Source organism: Thunnus albacares, chromosome 23 (genome assembly GCF_914725855.1).
Source record: "Thunnus albacares chromosome 23, fThuAlb1.1, whole genome shotgun sequence".
Lineage (NCBI taxonomy): Eukaryota > Metazoa > Chordata > Actinopteri > Scombriformes > Scombridae > Thunnus > Thunnus albacares.
Window position 1 is genome coordinate 9,718,473 of NC_058128.1, and position 16,908 is coordinate 9,735,380.

The following is a 16,908-nucleotide window of genomic DNA, read 5'->3' on the forward strand; positions in this document are numbered from 1 at the left end:
ACACATTTCTTAAACTCCTCCAATCACCACAAGAGTAAAAACACCTCACCCTCTAGAAATGGCCAAAACCTGAACAGCCTTTCCTAGAATTCTTATCCCTCACTGACAGTTTTTGATTGACCTATGGAGATACAAAAAGTGGAGAAAATATGTTCAGCAATTGTTTTCTCTGCAGGAAAATAGACACAGTTTACTATGATGCAAAAAATGTTTTATGAATCTGCATCAGTCTGTTTTAAAACAAACTCAAGAAAGAAGACATTTATCACTTTGACCACAAGTGGTGCCAACAAGCATATGGTGGATCCCCTGAAGAGCCAAATATGCAGACTAAAATATATCTTATTGGAAAGAGTACAGTTAGACAGTCTTCTTTTAAGTAAACTTTAACTATTTGTATTGAAGCTCCACAGGGAAGCTTTACTGAAAAAATAATGTTGTCACAGAGAATTTGTGGTCGCTATCTGAGTCATTTGGAAGGGCAGATTTACACAGAAAATATTGTAAATCTGTATAGTACTAAGCAAAACCTTGCAACCCCTGCATCCCTCCAGGACCAGCAGTGTTTTTGTCTGGCTCTACAGCTACATGGACGGGTGGGACAGAACAAAGAAGATAAGTCCTGTGTACTCTAAATGAATGACTTGAGAATCACAGAGCCACAATGCACAATGCAAGGCTCTTTGAGAGCAATTTGGCCATGAACGTAAACAGGATATCTGAAACATACTAACAGGCCTTGGAGAATAAATAAAGGGATCTCACAACCATCTTAAAACCTCTACATTTTCCTTTTGCAAATAATGGCAAACAACATGACTTCATCCGAGTGATTTTGGCCAAAAAAGGAGGTGGTAGCTGCCAAAAAGCCAGCAGGCTCCACAGAGAATAGTAATCTACAACTAATCTGCAGTAACAACACATTTTAAAGGAGTCTAGTGGTGAGTTTGTAGATTGCAACCAAATGAATACCCCTTCTCTCACCCTACCCTTCCAAGCTTGTAGAAGAACCTACGGTGACTGCAAAACATGCGGAGCCAGTGCCAGTGTTTAGTTTGTCTGTTCTGGTCTACTGTAGAAACATGGCGATGCAACGTGGTAGGCGCTGTGGAAGAGGACCCACTCCCTATGTAGATATAAAGGGCTCATTCTAAGGTAATGAAAACCCATAGATTCTTATTGTCATGGGATTATACACTAATTAAAAATGCTTATGAATATTATATTCCATTTCTGCCAAGTCTGTTCTGCTAGATGCCACTAAATTCTACAGACTGCACCTTTAACTGCTGAGTGGTATATTGTATTATCCCTGTGGACAAGACAGGAGTTTTTCATGTTTATTATTTATACAGTCACCTATCTGCTTTGAACCATTATAGAGCAATAAGATCCTTAGTATTGTAGGCTTGGATAGAGTAAATTCACGGTTTAGTCAGTAACATCAATGCAGAGATTTTCGGAGAATTCCCAAATTTGGTTACAATTACAGCATATCCCTATAAAATAAGCTATACTATATAAATGATATATATGGTGTAACTAATGACTTTATTACACCAGCCAAATAGATTTTTCCAAAACTAGAAACCCCAAAGTTATGTTATTAATAGTTACTGTTTTATAAAGAACTAATAAATGACTTACTATCCATTAATAAACCAATAGTTACAATTTATCACCCCTTTATAGATTATGCCTTATTAAAAAGTGGTACAGGAGCCCAGAAGACCTTGAAAAATAATTTACATGATATTCCTTAAAGTTCAGCTATGTTCAACTCCTCTTTACATTTAAGCAGAGTCAAATAAGATGTTATACATACTTTATCAATTTGTTTCCATGTTAAAAAATTAATTACAGCAGTCTTAAAAAGCGATGTCATACAAATATGTTGGAAACATAGTTTATTCAACTGTGTTTTGGTTTCCACATAGTAAATTCATGAGCAGTTTCTGATTCAAAGGCCACAAAAGAAATCACGATAAAATTTAAAATTATCCAGACAAAATGTGATATTCTAATAACATAGCTACACCATTTAATCAGCATGTCACTGCTGTCAAGTTGACTATGTATTGTTCAAAAGCATTTGTCAGACATGTTAAACAACAACGTAACAATGGAAGCACCTTAACTGCAAAAGCTGTAGTTTATTATCAAAGAATGTTTCCATTGGATGCATGCAAGTAATGCAAATGTTGTATACAAATCAGCAATGCGCATGACAGCGGACAGCTAGGAATTAGGTAACGAAAAGAAACAATTTGACTCGTGATTTCTAAAAAACATAATCTTGTCATTTAACGGTTTCAACAGCAATATTATATATAGTAATTTCAAGGATAATACCAGTGGCTTTCATTCTTGTATCATCTATTCTACTTTTTAATGCTGCAAGGGCTATTTAAAACCTAAGTCTTACTCAACTGGGGCTTTAAGTTATTGAACGTAGAAGAAGGTATTCCTCTGAAGGGAGTGGATATTTATAAGTTGAGAATTGGTTTAGATAATCAAAGAAGTGGGACATGACTCTATTTGCATAAAGGCACCACTTACTGTATATGAGTCTGAGGTAGCCTAAGAATGACAGACTTATGTTAAAAACACTGGTATTTTCCTTGAAAGCATTTTGATACTGAAAATGTAACTGCTATTTTACAATTTGTTCATTATTTCTCACATTAGGAATTATACACTGAAATCTGAGTACACAATCTTTTCTTGCTGGTCCTTTGCACAGCAATGGATTAATTAGTGTACCCACATTATATCATACATGTTAAACACTGGAACATACAAGACACACAACAAAATGACGCTATAATTGAGACACTGGAGATACTAACTTCATTCATTGTTTACTCCATTGTGCCTGTATTCAACATAATGTCAGCTTGGAATGTTTGAAGTGTGTGTTTCATTTTTAATCAAAGCATTTAGTTATTTAACCTTTAGTCATTTACTTTTTTATGTTTTTTTATAGCATTTTTTTGTTTTTTTAAATTTATTTTTTTGCCTTCATGTATCTACAAATATCAAGAGCCACATTTTTGGAGCACATGTAAGATGCTTGATGAATTTACAAATTGATTTGATAGTTTGAAAGATGTCATAAAAGGATTTGCAAAATGGTTGATAGCTTGTTATGCTATCAATTGTACCTTAAATTTGCCCAGCTCTTGATTTATTATTGATGCCATTACAATACCCCTGATTTGCATACTACTTGATATGTCAGTAAGTGCATGACATGACATGTGAGTACTATGAAAAGAGGGATGTTATGACATTTAAATCCACAAGGCTTTGGGGTGAGCTGTGGTTGTAGAATTGGGGTCATGGAAAGAGGTCCTTATTCAAACATGATATCCGAAGCTTGGCGCAGGCAGTTGGAGGAGTCAGGAGGCATGCTGCTGTGTGTGATGTTGTTGGCGTCCAGACGCAGATGCTTCAGACGGGAATAGTGGACCGGCCCAATGAACTTGCAGAAACTTGCCAGATCAAATTCTGTCGCGAGTAAAAAACACAGAGTGATCAAAGTTGGCAAAAAACCCTCAAAAACCATTTTGTCCCAAAATCTTCATGTACCCTGTTATTACTCCTCAACCCATTGTGCTAGACAAAAAGTCAATCATGGTAAAAGACAAAATGCCTACAGCATTGCAAGACAAAACATTTAGAATTGAACAATGGTTTAATATAGTATCTTAAAATGCTAATAAGTAAAAAGTGATAGTTGCCACTCACTGGTGATCTCGTTAGCCTGGAGGTAGAGTTGCTCCAGCTGTTCGTTGATCTCCGGGATGGACTGCAGCTTGTTGAAAGACAGGTCGAGCTCCACCAGCGATGACACATTGAACACTCCAGAAGGAATTCCAGAGTCCACCAGCTTGTTGTGGGAGATCCTCAGGTACTGCAGTGATGGTAGCTTGCTCAGGTATCCTGCTCCAATACTGTCGATGTCGTTGTAATCAGCATAGAGGATCTCCAGTGAACTGGGGATTCCAGCTGGCAGCTTCTTCAGCTTGTTGTGGCTCACATCCAGGGACAGCAGCTTCTTCGGTCCTTTGAATGCCCCTGAGATGCTTTCGCTGGTTAGCTCATTGAACTGAACGTTAATGGAGGTCAAATTCTCCTTGTCGTTCAAGAGACCAGAGGGGAACTTGCTCATCTGGTTGTGCATCAACTTCAGCTCATCAAGGGACTTTGAGGGAGGGATGACAGGCTCTGTGAGGTTGTTGTAGCTGAAGAATAGTTTCTCCAGGCCAGTGAGTTTGTCGATTGTACCCTTTGCTACCTTTGCATTGGTGATCTGGTTGTTGTCAAGTACTAGCCAACGGAGGTCAGCAGTAACATTATCAAACACTCCTGCCTTGATCTCCTCAATCTGGTTGTTCTGGAGGTACAGGTACTTGATCCCTGTCGGGACTATGGGAACAAACTTGAGCTTGCGGCTGTCACAATACATGGCGCTGGGGAAATTTATTGGGCACTCACACTCTTGATTACAGTTGGGGCCAGAGGGCCCAAGCAAATTGTAAGGCTGGTATTCATAGTCATAATACTGGCAGAGGGCCAGGCTGACCATTACGGCCAACAGGGGTACACGGAGAGGAAACATGGCGTCTGGAAATCCAACAGACTGAAGGGGAGGGGAGACAGAAGAAGACAGAAGGGTTAGAGTGACCAAGGACAGTATAAGATCTTGTGCAGGTTAATCGTGCATGAAGGATTCATTTATAAAGTTGGAGACATTAATGGAAAAAAATTATATAAAAAAACAAGAACTTTTAAACCATTATGCAAAAAGGGATCTGAACCTTCCCACTTTACACACACCATACCACCACACCCACTCCCCAGAGTATTATATAATCGGTGAAGAGTTCATGTCAACAAATTGGTAACCAATGAGTCCCAGAGTCCTTAATTCAATAGTCTGTGTCGAGCCACATCATTACAGCTGCAACTTGAATGAAACTGCACTGCTCTCAGCACCACTTCATCTATCAACTTGATAGATTTCTATACCTGAACTGGCAATGGGAGCAATAATGCAATGCAGATGTTCCAAGAACACTTGAACACAAAATATATATACTGCACCTATCTTTGACATGTGTATTACACATCAAAAACTAAAAGAAGTGATTATTGTCCTTAGTAAGGTTTCTAAACAATGGAGAAAACACATAGATAAGATAATAACACCAGGAATATATCTAGTTTAAGATCATGCACAAAAATCAAACCTATAGACAATGCAAAACCAGGATGATTAATTCCAGACCTATGAAAAATGCAGACAGACACTGGATCCAAGTAAAACAGATCATTTTCTAAAGTCTAAAGCCATCGAAATCTATGACACAGTCAAAGGAAGTGTGTATCCAAATAAACTTATATATCCAAGCATGTAGAAACTCCTAATACATTATGAAAATCATGAAGCATTTAACTCTCATTTTTTGCATGCACTGTTACTCTTGCAGTCTTTGTTGCAGTACTAGCCACTGCCCAAAAGCCCTTCAGTGACAGCTGATAATCCCACCCGGAAAGCAAAAAAATAAAGAGGAATAATCAAACAGGAAATCACAAATCCATTCCTCCATATGCAAGCTTACCTGTGCTTCTCTCTGTTCGTGTTTGTAGGGTGGAGGGCCAGTAGGTAAGAACACTGTGGTGTTCAAAAACTGGAAGTCTCTGGAGAAAAACACAGAGGGAAAGAATGAGAGAGGGGGAGGAGAGAGAGGGGTGGATGGAGAGACAGAGAGGGAAAAAGGAGGAGGAGGGGGGAGGATGGGAGGCTTCTGCAGCAAATTGGAGTTAGGGCGTCATAGAAATTAAAGATGTCATCTGCATGAATGTCTTGGGGAGCACCATGCAAAAACTTATGTTAACTAACCAAGAGCAGGTGCAAATGCTGCAGGTATACAGCACCACAAACAAGCTTAAAAAAATGCATAATGCTACCTCCACCTTTTCCACTTTTCCATCACCTTTACAACCACTTCTTTTAATCAACCTCCAAATAATCATGCCAAAGTGTTAACAAGCAAAAACTTAAGTTGGAGTTGGGTGGGCTGTGCATGGAAAAATATAAAGAGTAGAAAAAGTTATGCGTGGAAAAATGTGAAAACAAACTTTGGCTGCTATTTAATCCAGACGCTGGTTATGAAGAAGAATAAATTCCGGTGTACCTCTTGGGCTGTGAATAAGGCTTTGGAAAATCTGACAAAAGGGTTAGGAGACGGCCAGAAAAGACTTGCATAACACTTGCCGCAAACATTGCTTCTCCTTCTCTGTCTAAGACTAAAGGCATTGCACTGTAAGGGGGGGAAGGTAGTTTAAAGCAGATCCAATGGATCTCATATGTCTTTGCGATGAATTACTCCACTTTTCATTCTTGTACCCACACATTTTTCTTCTCTACATATTTTAAAGCCCTGTAATCATCCTCCATATTATATTCTCTATTCAAATACTCTATTCAAATAGTCAGACCAATGAATAAAATGGACTAGGGTGGTGTTTTACTTATCTGAAAGGTGCAGTGGAGAAAGGGGGTGGGAGAGAAAACAGCCAAATGTTTCTGCCATTTGTTGGTGGACGTCCATCACACCGTCAGAGCATGCTGGGAATTGACGCCTGGATTTAATTGGTCGCAGTCCAGTCTGGTACGCTACTCACTTATCATTCTTAGAGACCATCTTGGATGCATTTCTCATGTGTGGACAACTTTCATACCTCAAATTCTAACTACAGATATCTGATTTCCTAAGATATGTTAAAAAATGTATGTGCTCATTTTTCCTTTCCTCCCAGACCGGAACATTTGAATCTCTCAACTGCCTTTTCAGAACTGTTTTGTCCTTGCTTACTTCTGCAGGCTTGTTTGACTCTATAATTAATCTTTTTCATCAACTTATGCATTTGGGAGAGACAATAGACACCCACCTCATATATCTAAAAAGCCATCTGCAGAGAGAGATTATTAATTTGGTTTCAGTTTGGTTTCAATTCCATGACTTAACTCACCAGCGCCAGACTTTTTGACATTGGGATCGCCATTAAACATTTGTTTTATGTGTCAATTTTAGTTTAGTTATTGCATAAAATCAAAATCTTAGTAAACTTTATAGTAATAGTAGTAATAATTGATAATCCAAAACGACATTGCTGTATTATGTGAGGTTTTACATTTTGATGGCCTTTAATTTTAAAGGTGCTATTTGTAAGAATCACTCATTAGTGACACCTGTGGCTGTTTAGCTGCAGTCAAAATCCCCCCAATATGCACCACCCAACAGGCAAAAATATGCATAAATCAATCACCTGAACTGGACCCGACCTGCAATCTGCCACCTTTTTGTTACCAACCATCTTTATTAAACACCAGTAGGCTCAGTGAGCTATGAGCAAGCAACAGGCTTGGCCGGGGAGCAATGCACTGTGACCAGGGAGCAACAGGCTTGGCCGGGGAGCAATGCGCTGTGGCCGGGGCGCAACAGGCCTGGCCGGGGAGCAATGCGCTATGACTGAGGAGCGATAGGCTGTGGATGGGAAGCAATGCACTGCGGTTTTGTCTTGAAATGTGTGCTTTTTATCACCATTGGACTACCGACAGAAAAAACAAAAGGGGTAAGCTATTTTCTCCTCTGGAGCTTGTTTTCTGCTCCTTTGTTGAGGAAATAATGTTGTTTTAGCTGTGTGTGTGTGTGGTCAGGAGCGGGCAACTTGTAATTGCAGCGGTGTTTTGATGTTTGATGATATGTTGTAGTCGACGGAGGCAGCTAGCCGTCTCATTAGCTACAGTATTTCTCCTCGAATAGCACCGTTTTTATTGTGTTGTTGTTTCGTTATGTTGGTCGTTTGTTGATGTTAATGGAAGACAGGCAAGGCACTCAGGAGTGCACAAAAATGTCACATCCTTTGGATTTTCACGGAAAATCAGGCCCGGATCATCTGCATAGAAATCAGTCCACAGGCTGTTACAGGCTGTTACGCCCAAGAAAGTCAGAGAGGGTCTAATTTTTTAAGTTGCATTTCAAACCCACTCACTCATTGGCAATAAAAAAATATTACTTCACAATTTCACATATATAACCTTTAAACTGAACAGACAGATAGCATTAGAGGATATAGATAAAGGTTAAGGTTTAAGGCCAAAAGGATGCTGTTATAAAACTGTGTTAACCAGACTCTCCATGCATCTCCAAAACCTGCTACGTAAAATGTTAGAAATGATTTGATTGATCACATAACCTGGTGAGGTTAAAAAAGTATGGAATGTTCCTTGTTTCGAAACAGTATGAAGACAAAAACAAACTCTTGGTCATTCAAGTACACACAGTCTCTCTATCTCTCCACAATGAGAAGGCAAAAAGTGATTTCCAACAGTCATCTAAGCACACATCTCAGATTTATGAGGTGAGGAGGTGGAAAATGTCCTAAAGCTCTTCCTCTCAAAATTTGAATCATTCTGTTAAACACTGTAAATTATTTTCTGTTCTCATCTTTGACACTTTATCTGTGAGTTAATTTTCAAGTCTCAAGGACTTTGTTTCTGAATAATTGATAAGAGACAACTCCCTCTTTGTACTCCCCATGTGTGCCTCTACTGACATTCAATGACGGATGACTTCAGAGTCACAGTTGATGCCCTAAAGGCCAGCGAGCCAGTCATTAGTATTGTTGGGTCACCAATTTGTAACCTCTTCAAAGTCACTTAACACATGTGAAACATACAGCCATTGAAGAGGCAAAGCTGATGTTTACTTTTTAGAATTCCTTTAATGCTTAAAAAACACTGCATACTGTGTTTGCTTGTTTATAGTCATGTTTTTTTACATACATTTTGTTATATTCATTATGTTTTCTTGTTTCTGAATTCAATGACTCTTCTTACTAGTACTGTTGATCCCACTGAGGATCAACACTTAATGTCCGCAGGTTCATCTTCAGGGTTCAGCTCACTGTTACTCAGTCTGGCAAAATAAAACAATGCAGAGTAATAAAAACATAGGCAGGCATAGGTTCATTGTGCCCCAATTCAGGGTCTGGACTCTCTAAAGGTCACTTTGACAAAGGCTAGTCCTTAAGCAAAGCAGGATGGATAGGATACTGAAGGAGGATATATTTTTGTTTAATTGATGTCCTTCAAATCCAAGAAAAAGAAGGCTACATTTCTACAGCCGCAGTGGAGAAGCCTTTGAAATGGGACAGAGCTTGACATATTTGCTCTAGAAATGCACACTTAGGAGGATACAGCATGTTAGTTGACAGAAAGCCATGTTGTGCGTTGCTACCTGTGCTGTGCAAAATGGCAAAGGTTAATGTGTAGCTAGACTTTACACACAGGTGACTTATTAAAGTTGCTTTTTTCAATTCTTTTCCCCCTTTCCTCCCTGTGGGACTGCCAAAATCCCTCTGCAGTGCGGTCCTTGTTAGCAACAACTCTACAATTGACAAGGTGAGAGAGATGACAGTAACCTCCATGACACATGGTGTCACCATGTTTCTTAATAAATAGGAGGTACAGACGGGTGACAAATAAAAGAAAAAAGCAACATAAAATGTCTTAGTAAAGTGTTGGGCCACCACATGCTGCCAGAACAGCTTCAATGGGCCGTGGCATTGATTCTACAAATCTCTGGTTGCAACACCATTCTTCCAAAAAATATTCCCTTATTTGGTGTTTTGATGGTGATGGTGGAAAGTGCTGTCTAACATGTCAGTTTTAAGTCTCCCACAGGTGTTCAACTGGATTGAAATCTGGTGACTGCGAAGGCAATAGCATACGATTCACATCATTTTAATACTCATCAAACCATTCAGTGACCCCTTGTGCCCTGTGAACTAGGGCATTGTCACCCTGGAAAAGACCACTCCCATCAAGATAGAAATGTTTTCATCATAGGATAAAGATGATCACTCAGAACAACTTTGTATTGATTTGCAGTGACCCTTTGCAGTGACCCCCCATCTCGATCAACCAGTAGAAGTTGCTGCTGTAGTGATTGTTATCAATTTGAGGCCATAAATTATTAATTTGTGCAGACAAATGATTAATTCAAAGACATGAATCACCACCCATTTCTGTGCATAAATGATCAGAAATGTAGCCTTGTCCCCATACATTTTAAAAGCGCAAAGCACAAAACTGAAACTGAAGAAAAACTGCCCAAAATATTTATTTCGTTGAGGTTAGTGTGTTTTTACTCTGCTGGTGCTGTGGTGTTTTTGTGTTAAACCCAGACTTAAGTTGTTCCAGACTGCTCTTAAAGTGGAAGCTGGAAAACAGACATTTAGTCATTGTGCTTAGTCACTGTGCTTGTTCTCTTCGAATGTGTTGATGTCTGCCTCATGTTCTCATATCCTTTCCATTTCACCAGATGGCAGACATTGGTTTTCAACTGTGTTTTTCCAATACCTTGTAATTAATTTTAACTTGTTTAATTTTGTGTAACATTGCCATGAACATAAATTTGTGATTCATTCAGAATTTGTGTTTGGAGTTCTTCAGTGACGTCATCTTGTATACAATATATGTAGAATGAACAGGGCAGAAAACAACAAAAATAAAAACACAGATAGTTTCTTCCCATATGCTGATAGATATATACTATATTTAAATATGTATGTTTTCTTGCAAAGTCAGTTTGAAGCCCCTACCCCTTCCTTCTTGATTCATTTGTGACTCCAGTGTGTTTAACTGTTGCACTGTAAGTGGTTGTTGCGGTGTATTGTTTTCTCAAATAAAAAACAGAAAGCCTGTACTTCCCCAAACAAGACTGCAAATAGTCAATCTAATGACTCACTGTAACACGAAAAGGATAGTGCTGCTGATTTCACTGAGAATCAGCACATCAGTCTGCAACTTCAATAGCTCAGACATTGTATAAAACCAGTGTAAATGTGCCAAACAGTATTTTTCAGAATTTTGTCCGACTTTTCCTCATGAGAAAGATCATTTTTGGTCCTTGAGAGGGCGAAATCTTAATGGAGGAGAGCTTACCTTTTTAAAAAATACGGTCAAATGTGGACATATTTTCTCACAACCTCTAACCACTACAGATGAATTGATAAATAAAACAGGAAATCATGCAAGTAATAGTGGTATTTCAACAGAAACATTTGTTATTGTTGGCTGTATGTTAGAACAGTCGCATAGTCTTTTCTTAGGAAACATCAATGGAAATTCTAGGGATCTAGGACATTTATTTATTTCTCCGTAGTATTCCCTGAAGTAAAATATGGACAAAGCCCTCAAATACAGGGAAAAACAGTTTTCCATTTGTGCATACAAAGTCCACATTGTGCCCTTCATCTGTAACTTTCCGAAAATATTTGTTTCTTTGAGGGTTGGTTTTTCAACTGTGTTTGTGTCAGTGTTTGCGAGAACCCAGAGTGAAACTGTTCCAAACTGATTGTGGAGGCTGGAAAACACATTCTGACATTTCGCTTAGACAGCCTGGTTCCTCCCCTCAAATGTGTTCTCACTGGCTTCTCTTACTTTATTTGTCCTATTATAGTAATTTCTTTGAGTTTCTTGTAATACACCAAGTGATGAATGGCGTCCTCTTACAAAAAATATCAGAAGTTAAGTTTTCAAAAGTTATAAGCCCACTCATGTTTCAAGTCTGATTATTGCCATGCTCTCTGCACACATAAAATTATGTGCAACTATTCAGAGCAAAGCTGTTCTGTTATCTGCTCTGGTAGTAGACATTTGGTTGCAGACTACTTATCAGGTTATGTTAACATATGGTATCAATCTGTGCAAGGTCTGCTACATGTAAGCAACATTGTTTTTAAAGACTGACCCCATCTGATAAGAAACAATAAATGTTTATCATTATATAACAGAGGAACAATCGAGTGGAAATACATTTTTAATTCATTGCAGTCAAAGGCAATCAAAACATACAACTGAGATAGATATAGCTGACTGTGCACTGAACCCCCAAACAGCAATTATCTAATCATAGCTTAGCAACCATAACTAGGCAGGACAGGCCGGTCAAGCTTTGGATTTCTCCACATGCCGAAGCAGTGCGCATGGGACTGTTTTTACCATTTCCAATACCAAAAATACAAGAGTAAAAGTGTACGGAATAGATTAAACAGTGCATTTATCTGCTCTAAAATGAGACTTTGCAAGCGATAGCATGTCTGGCATTTAGCCTTAGTCTTTCAGGAGGATACGTATCTAGATTTATAAATCTAGATATAATGTTAAAGCTATCAAGTGCACATATAAGACCCCCTTTCAAGATTGTCTTTTTAAAACGAGTCAGCTCGAATCTTTAAAATGTAAGCCACAGACAGTGTTTTCAACCAACTCATGAAACTAAGATTAGCATTAGTATTTTTTTTTTTTAGATTAGCTTAATTAGCTTGCTCTGCCAGCAAAAGTTGTCATTTCAATCGACAAAAATTGTCAGCTTGCTGGCTAGAGATAAGAGGCCTGCTTTTGTCAACCTCTACCTAAAATCATGGAACCATTGTTAAACTTAGTAAAACTTTTGAGTGGTAGATCTGACATTGTTATCATTGTAAGCTGCACGTGCAAGTATGAAAAACCTGCATACATAGCATCAGTAAATAAGGGATGATGAACCTTAATGGTCAAGTCAAGTTAAGTAATTTTTATTTATATAACACCAAATCATAACAGAAGTTATCTCCGGGCATTTTTAATATAGAGCAGGTCTAGACTCTTTAATTTACAGTGACCCAACATTTCCCCATGAGCAAGTACTTGGCGACAGTGGCAAGGAAAAATTCCACTTTAACGGGAAAAACCTCAACCAGAACTGGGCTCTAGGTGGGCGGACATCTGCCTTGACTGGTTGGGTTGAGAGAGAAAGAGGGAGGGAGGTGGAGAGGGGATAGAGAAAAACAGAGAGGCACAGCAACAATAATAATAATAATAATAATAATAATAATAATAATAGCAGTAGCAGTGGGCAAAAAATGACTAATAATAATAGCAGCAGCGGTGGCTGTCAAGCTGGACAGCAGCTGTTTCACAGCCAAAGTTCTCCTGTGAGACAAGAAAGCACAAAGCTACATGGGAGATGCCAAGGTAGTAACATGTATTAATGGTACATGAATGCGCACAGATGGAGAGGAGGAGGAGAAGAGAGGAGCTCAGTGCATCATGGGAAGTCCCCCGGCAGTCTAGGCCTATAGCAGCATAACTAGGGGCTGGTCTAAGGCAAGCCTGAGCCGGCCCTAACTATTAACTTTATCAAAAAGGAAAGTTTTAAGCCTGCTCTTAAACGTAGAGAGGGTGTCTGCCTCCCGGACCCAAACTGGAAGATGGTTCCACAGGAGAGGAGCCTGATAGTTGAAAGGCTCTGCCTCCCATTCTACTTTTGGAGATTCTAGGAACCACAAGTAAGCCTGTTTTCTGGGAGCGCAGTGTTCTAGTGGGGTAATAGGGTACTATGACCTATTTAAGATAGGATGGTGCCTGACTATTAAGGGCTTTGTAGGTGAGGAGAAGGATTTTAAATTCTATTGTGGATTTTACAGGGAGCCAGTGCAGAGAAGCTAAAATGGGAGAAATATGATCTCTTTTCCTATTTTTTGTCAGTATATGTGCAGCTGCATTCTGGACCAGCTAGGGAGTTTTTAGAGACTTGTTGGGGCAACCTCATTATAAGGAATTGAAATAATCCAGCCTAGAAGTAACAAATGTGTGGACTAGTTTTTCCGCATCTTTTTTGAGACAGGATGTGCCAGAGTTTTGCAACGTTACGTAGGTGAAAAAAGGTAGTCCTTGAAATTTGTTTTATATGGTCATATGGTTGATGGTGAATTATTTTACAAAGGAATTAAACTAGATCTTAGTAACAGGTATATTTTTCTGTAATATTACTTTTATATATGATGTCAGCAAGTTGTTGGCCTTCATACTTGGTCTCTTTCTGCATGAGAATGGGCTCAAACAAATCATCATCAAAGGATGAGTTTAACTTCAAAGTGCAACTAGTGAATCATAAATCATAGATGACATTAAACAATCTGGCACGTGTGAAAGTGCAGTGTGAACTTTATTAGCCTAGCTGATTCTTCCTTGTCAACACCACACCACACAAAGTTGCATTAGCAGATGCATAAATACAAGCACATGAGCAAAGAAAAAAGGTTCACAACTAAGACACACATGCACATGCTCTGACAGAGGTACACAGATGGAGATCCAAGCATGCAGCATTAGCAAACAGGGATATTCTGGGACGTCTTGGCACAGACACATAGAGGCGTCTAATAAAATCTCAGACAGCACTCAGACACCACCTTCTGTTCCTACCATGTGGCCATGTGGTAAGCACTGTGCTTAAAACAGAGAGACTCATCCTCATGCAGGCCAAGTGATTCTCTCACCTTGTCTCATGGGCTCACATGTGCTGCAAGAGGAAACCGGCACTAAAGTCAGACAAGAAGATCTACTTAACACAACAGACCTCTGTTACTCCATGTCTAAGTATATCTCCTATATCTGTATCACACAAATACTCTTATGAAATTATGTACAATCTCTAAATTAAATGATAAAATATAAGCTAGACCAGCTTAAGTGTATTGTTATCATATAAAAGTGTCTGACAGTATAATTACAGGGCTCAACACATTGTTGTTGTGTCGATAGAGGGATTCAGTTTCTTACTGAAGGAATTCAGTGCCATATTGCAGGTAGTAAGACAGGTATAAGCCCAGGTGTTTGTGTGTGTAGGCTACAGTTCATGAATGTAGTCTGGATATGCAGATCGCAATAACCATCGGGATAAATCTGTGAAAACTCTGCTTTTTGGTGCGATCTCACCACTCCTCACTTCCAACATGGTGAAGGACTTCAGGTTACTTTGGTTGCGTAAGTGCCACAAGACAGGCACTTTACCTACGCACAAACACACACACACACACACACACACACACACACACACGCACACACACACACACACACACATTCACATGTGCACGTGAAAATGCACAGTAGGCGGTGAGTGTGACTAAAGTAGATGGAAACTGATTTCCTCTAGACTATTTCTACTCAGGATTTTCACACATTAATCGAAACACCACATGACACATGCATGCACACACACACACACACACACACACACACACACACACACACACACACACAAACACACACACACACACCTCTAAACCCACATGCACCGACACACACAAATATTGGCAACGAGCCTAAAGCAATAAGTTTAAGTACTTATGGTCTAGAGGATAGATGTCTGTTCAGGAGATCAGGTTGCACTGTGCTTATGCATGTGTGCGTGTTTCAGGGGGAGAGACGGAAAGAAAAGAAAGTGCTGTACCGATAGCCACCACATGGGGGCAACAGATTGAAGTACATTCATGCTTCTGTGTTGAACTGACTCAGAGGTGCTGGGATGAAGCCAGAACTCAAACACTGAAACTTTTCAGTCTGTCCTTGTCTGAAGGAAAAAACAAGACCCAAGTCATATCAGAGGGAGTGGATTTTTTTAGCCACTCATAACTCTTATATTTTCTTGTTTTTTCATAGCTTCTTTTTTGGTTGGGCCATTTGCAATATTCGTAATTCAATTCCCCACATTTACCATTTAAAGAAGACAGTACACTATGGAGGCCCGGAAAGGACAACTATTACTACTGGGTATAAAGTATACCTGAAAATACAAATATGGAATGAATTGATTAGTTGGAGTGTAAAAATATACAGAGTTATATATTTTGCCTTTAACAGTACCAGTCTAAAATGTATTTTTATTCATGCAATATTTGTAGTTTTCCTCCCAACATCTCCAGTTTATTGTTTATTTCTAACATCTAACATCAGTGATAAATACTGCACAAACTAAAGCAATGGGAAGAGGTGTGTTGATGGAAAAATATTAGTTAAAAATAAAGAAATATGGGTGTGGCAATGCAGTGATACTTATGATATCTGCTATTTAATTAAAATAAGAGGGCAGTTGTGAGAAAATTTTTAAATGTTAAATGTTGCATGGATAAAATGTGAAATAGAACCAAGAAAAAAGAAAAAGCAAGAAGTTAAAAAACAACAACAGCCGTTCAAAGATGTTTTTTCAGTTGCTGAATTTTAGCTTTAGCTTTATCTTAGTTTCTCAGAGCTAAATGAAAAAAAAAAATCATGCATTCACTTTTTTCATCAAATAGCCTGTTATTGAAATTTTTCACTTCTGAGACTCCATACAATTCAGTGTAATGTATAATAGTGTTAGAGGGCACAAAATGAAAAACACTAGATGAGCTTTGATCAGCCTGCTCAAGAGGCAGAACCACTGCTCAACCACTACTGTCCCTGGAGAACCTAATTTCTTTTTTCTTTAACCTAAAAATTCCCATTACAGTCTCTTAAATGACTGAAAGACTGTAAATCACTGGTAGCTCAGAGGCCAAAAATGGTCCCTGTGCAAATATTTTTTTTTACCTCAGTCCACAAAACCCATCACTATGAGTTAGAGGCTGCAGAGGTGAATTAATCTACCATAAGTTTGATTTTTAAACTTTCTTTATACTCTCCATTCAAGTATTTTCGCTTGTGGGACTTGATTGTGGTGGTATGATGGCTCAGGGGTTCACATTGTTGCCCTACAGCAACAAGATCTATTATTGAACCTGCTGGCCTGTCTGTTTGCATGTTCTCCCTGTGTCTGTGTGATTTGCTCAGGGAGCTATGGTTTCCACCCACAGACCAAAGACATGGTGGACTGGGGACTCTAAATTAAATGCATTGCATGTCTATTTGTATATACAGATGTGTATGTCCTGTGAATGTATACAGTACATCCTGTAATGGACTGTCCAGAGTTTACCTTGGATGGACTGTCGCCCAGTGGATGCTGGAAATTACTCAAGCCCTGATAG

The 16,908-nt window shown here is 38.9% G+C and overlaps 1 protein-coding gene across 1 annotated transcript; it reads right to left on the bottom strand.

The window, feature by feature from the left end:
• Nucleotides 1-1,890: 1,890 nt before the first annotated feature.
• lum (lumican) lies at nt 1,891-5,729 on the bottom strand. Its single transcript, XM_044343966.1, has 3 exons — nt 5,628-5,729; nt 3,751-4,645; nt 1,891-3,510 (listed from the first exon to the last, which is right to left on the bottom strand). The coding sequence occupies exons 2-3, from the start codon at nt 4,622-4,624 to the stop codon at nt 3,356-3,358; spliced, it is 1,029 nt and encodes a 342-aa protein (XP_044199901.1). The 5' UTR covers nt 4,625-4,645; nt 5,628-5,729; the 3' UTR covers nt 1,891-3,355.
• Between the last annotated feature and the right edge of the window lie 11,179 nt (nt 5,730-16,908).

Coding starts and splice junctions, on each gene's coding strand:
- lum (XM_044343966.1), bottom strand. CDS start 4,624: ATGTTTCCTCTCCGTGTACCCCTGTTGGCCGTAATGGTCAGCCTGGCC. Junction 3,511..3,750: donor CCAGGCTAACGAGATCACCA/GTGAGTGGCAAC, acceptor TACTCGCGACAG/AATTTGATCTGGCAAGTTTC.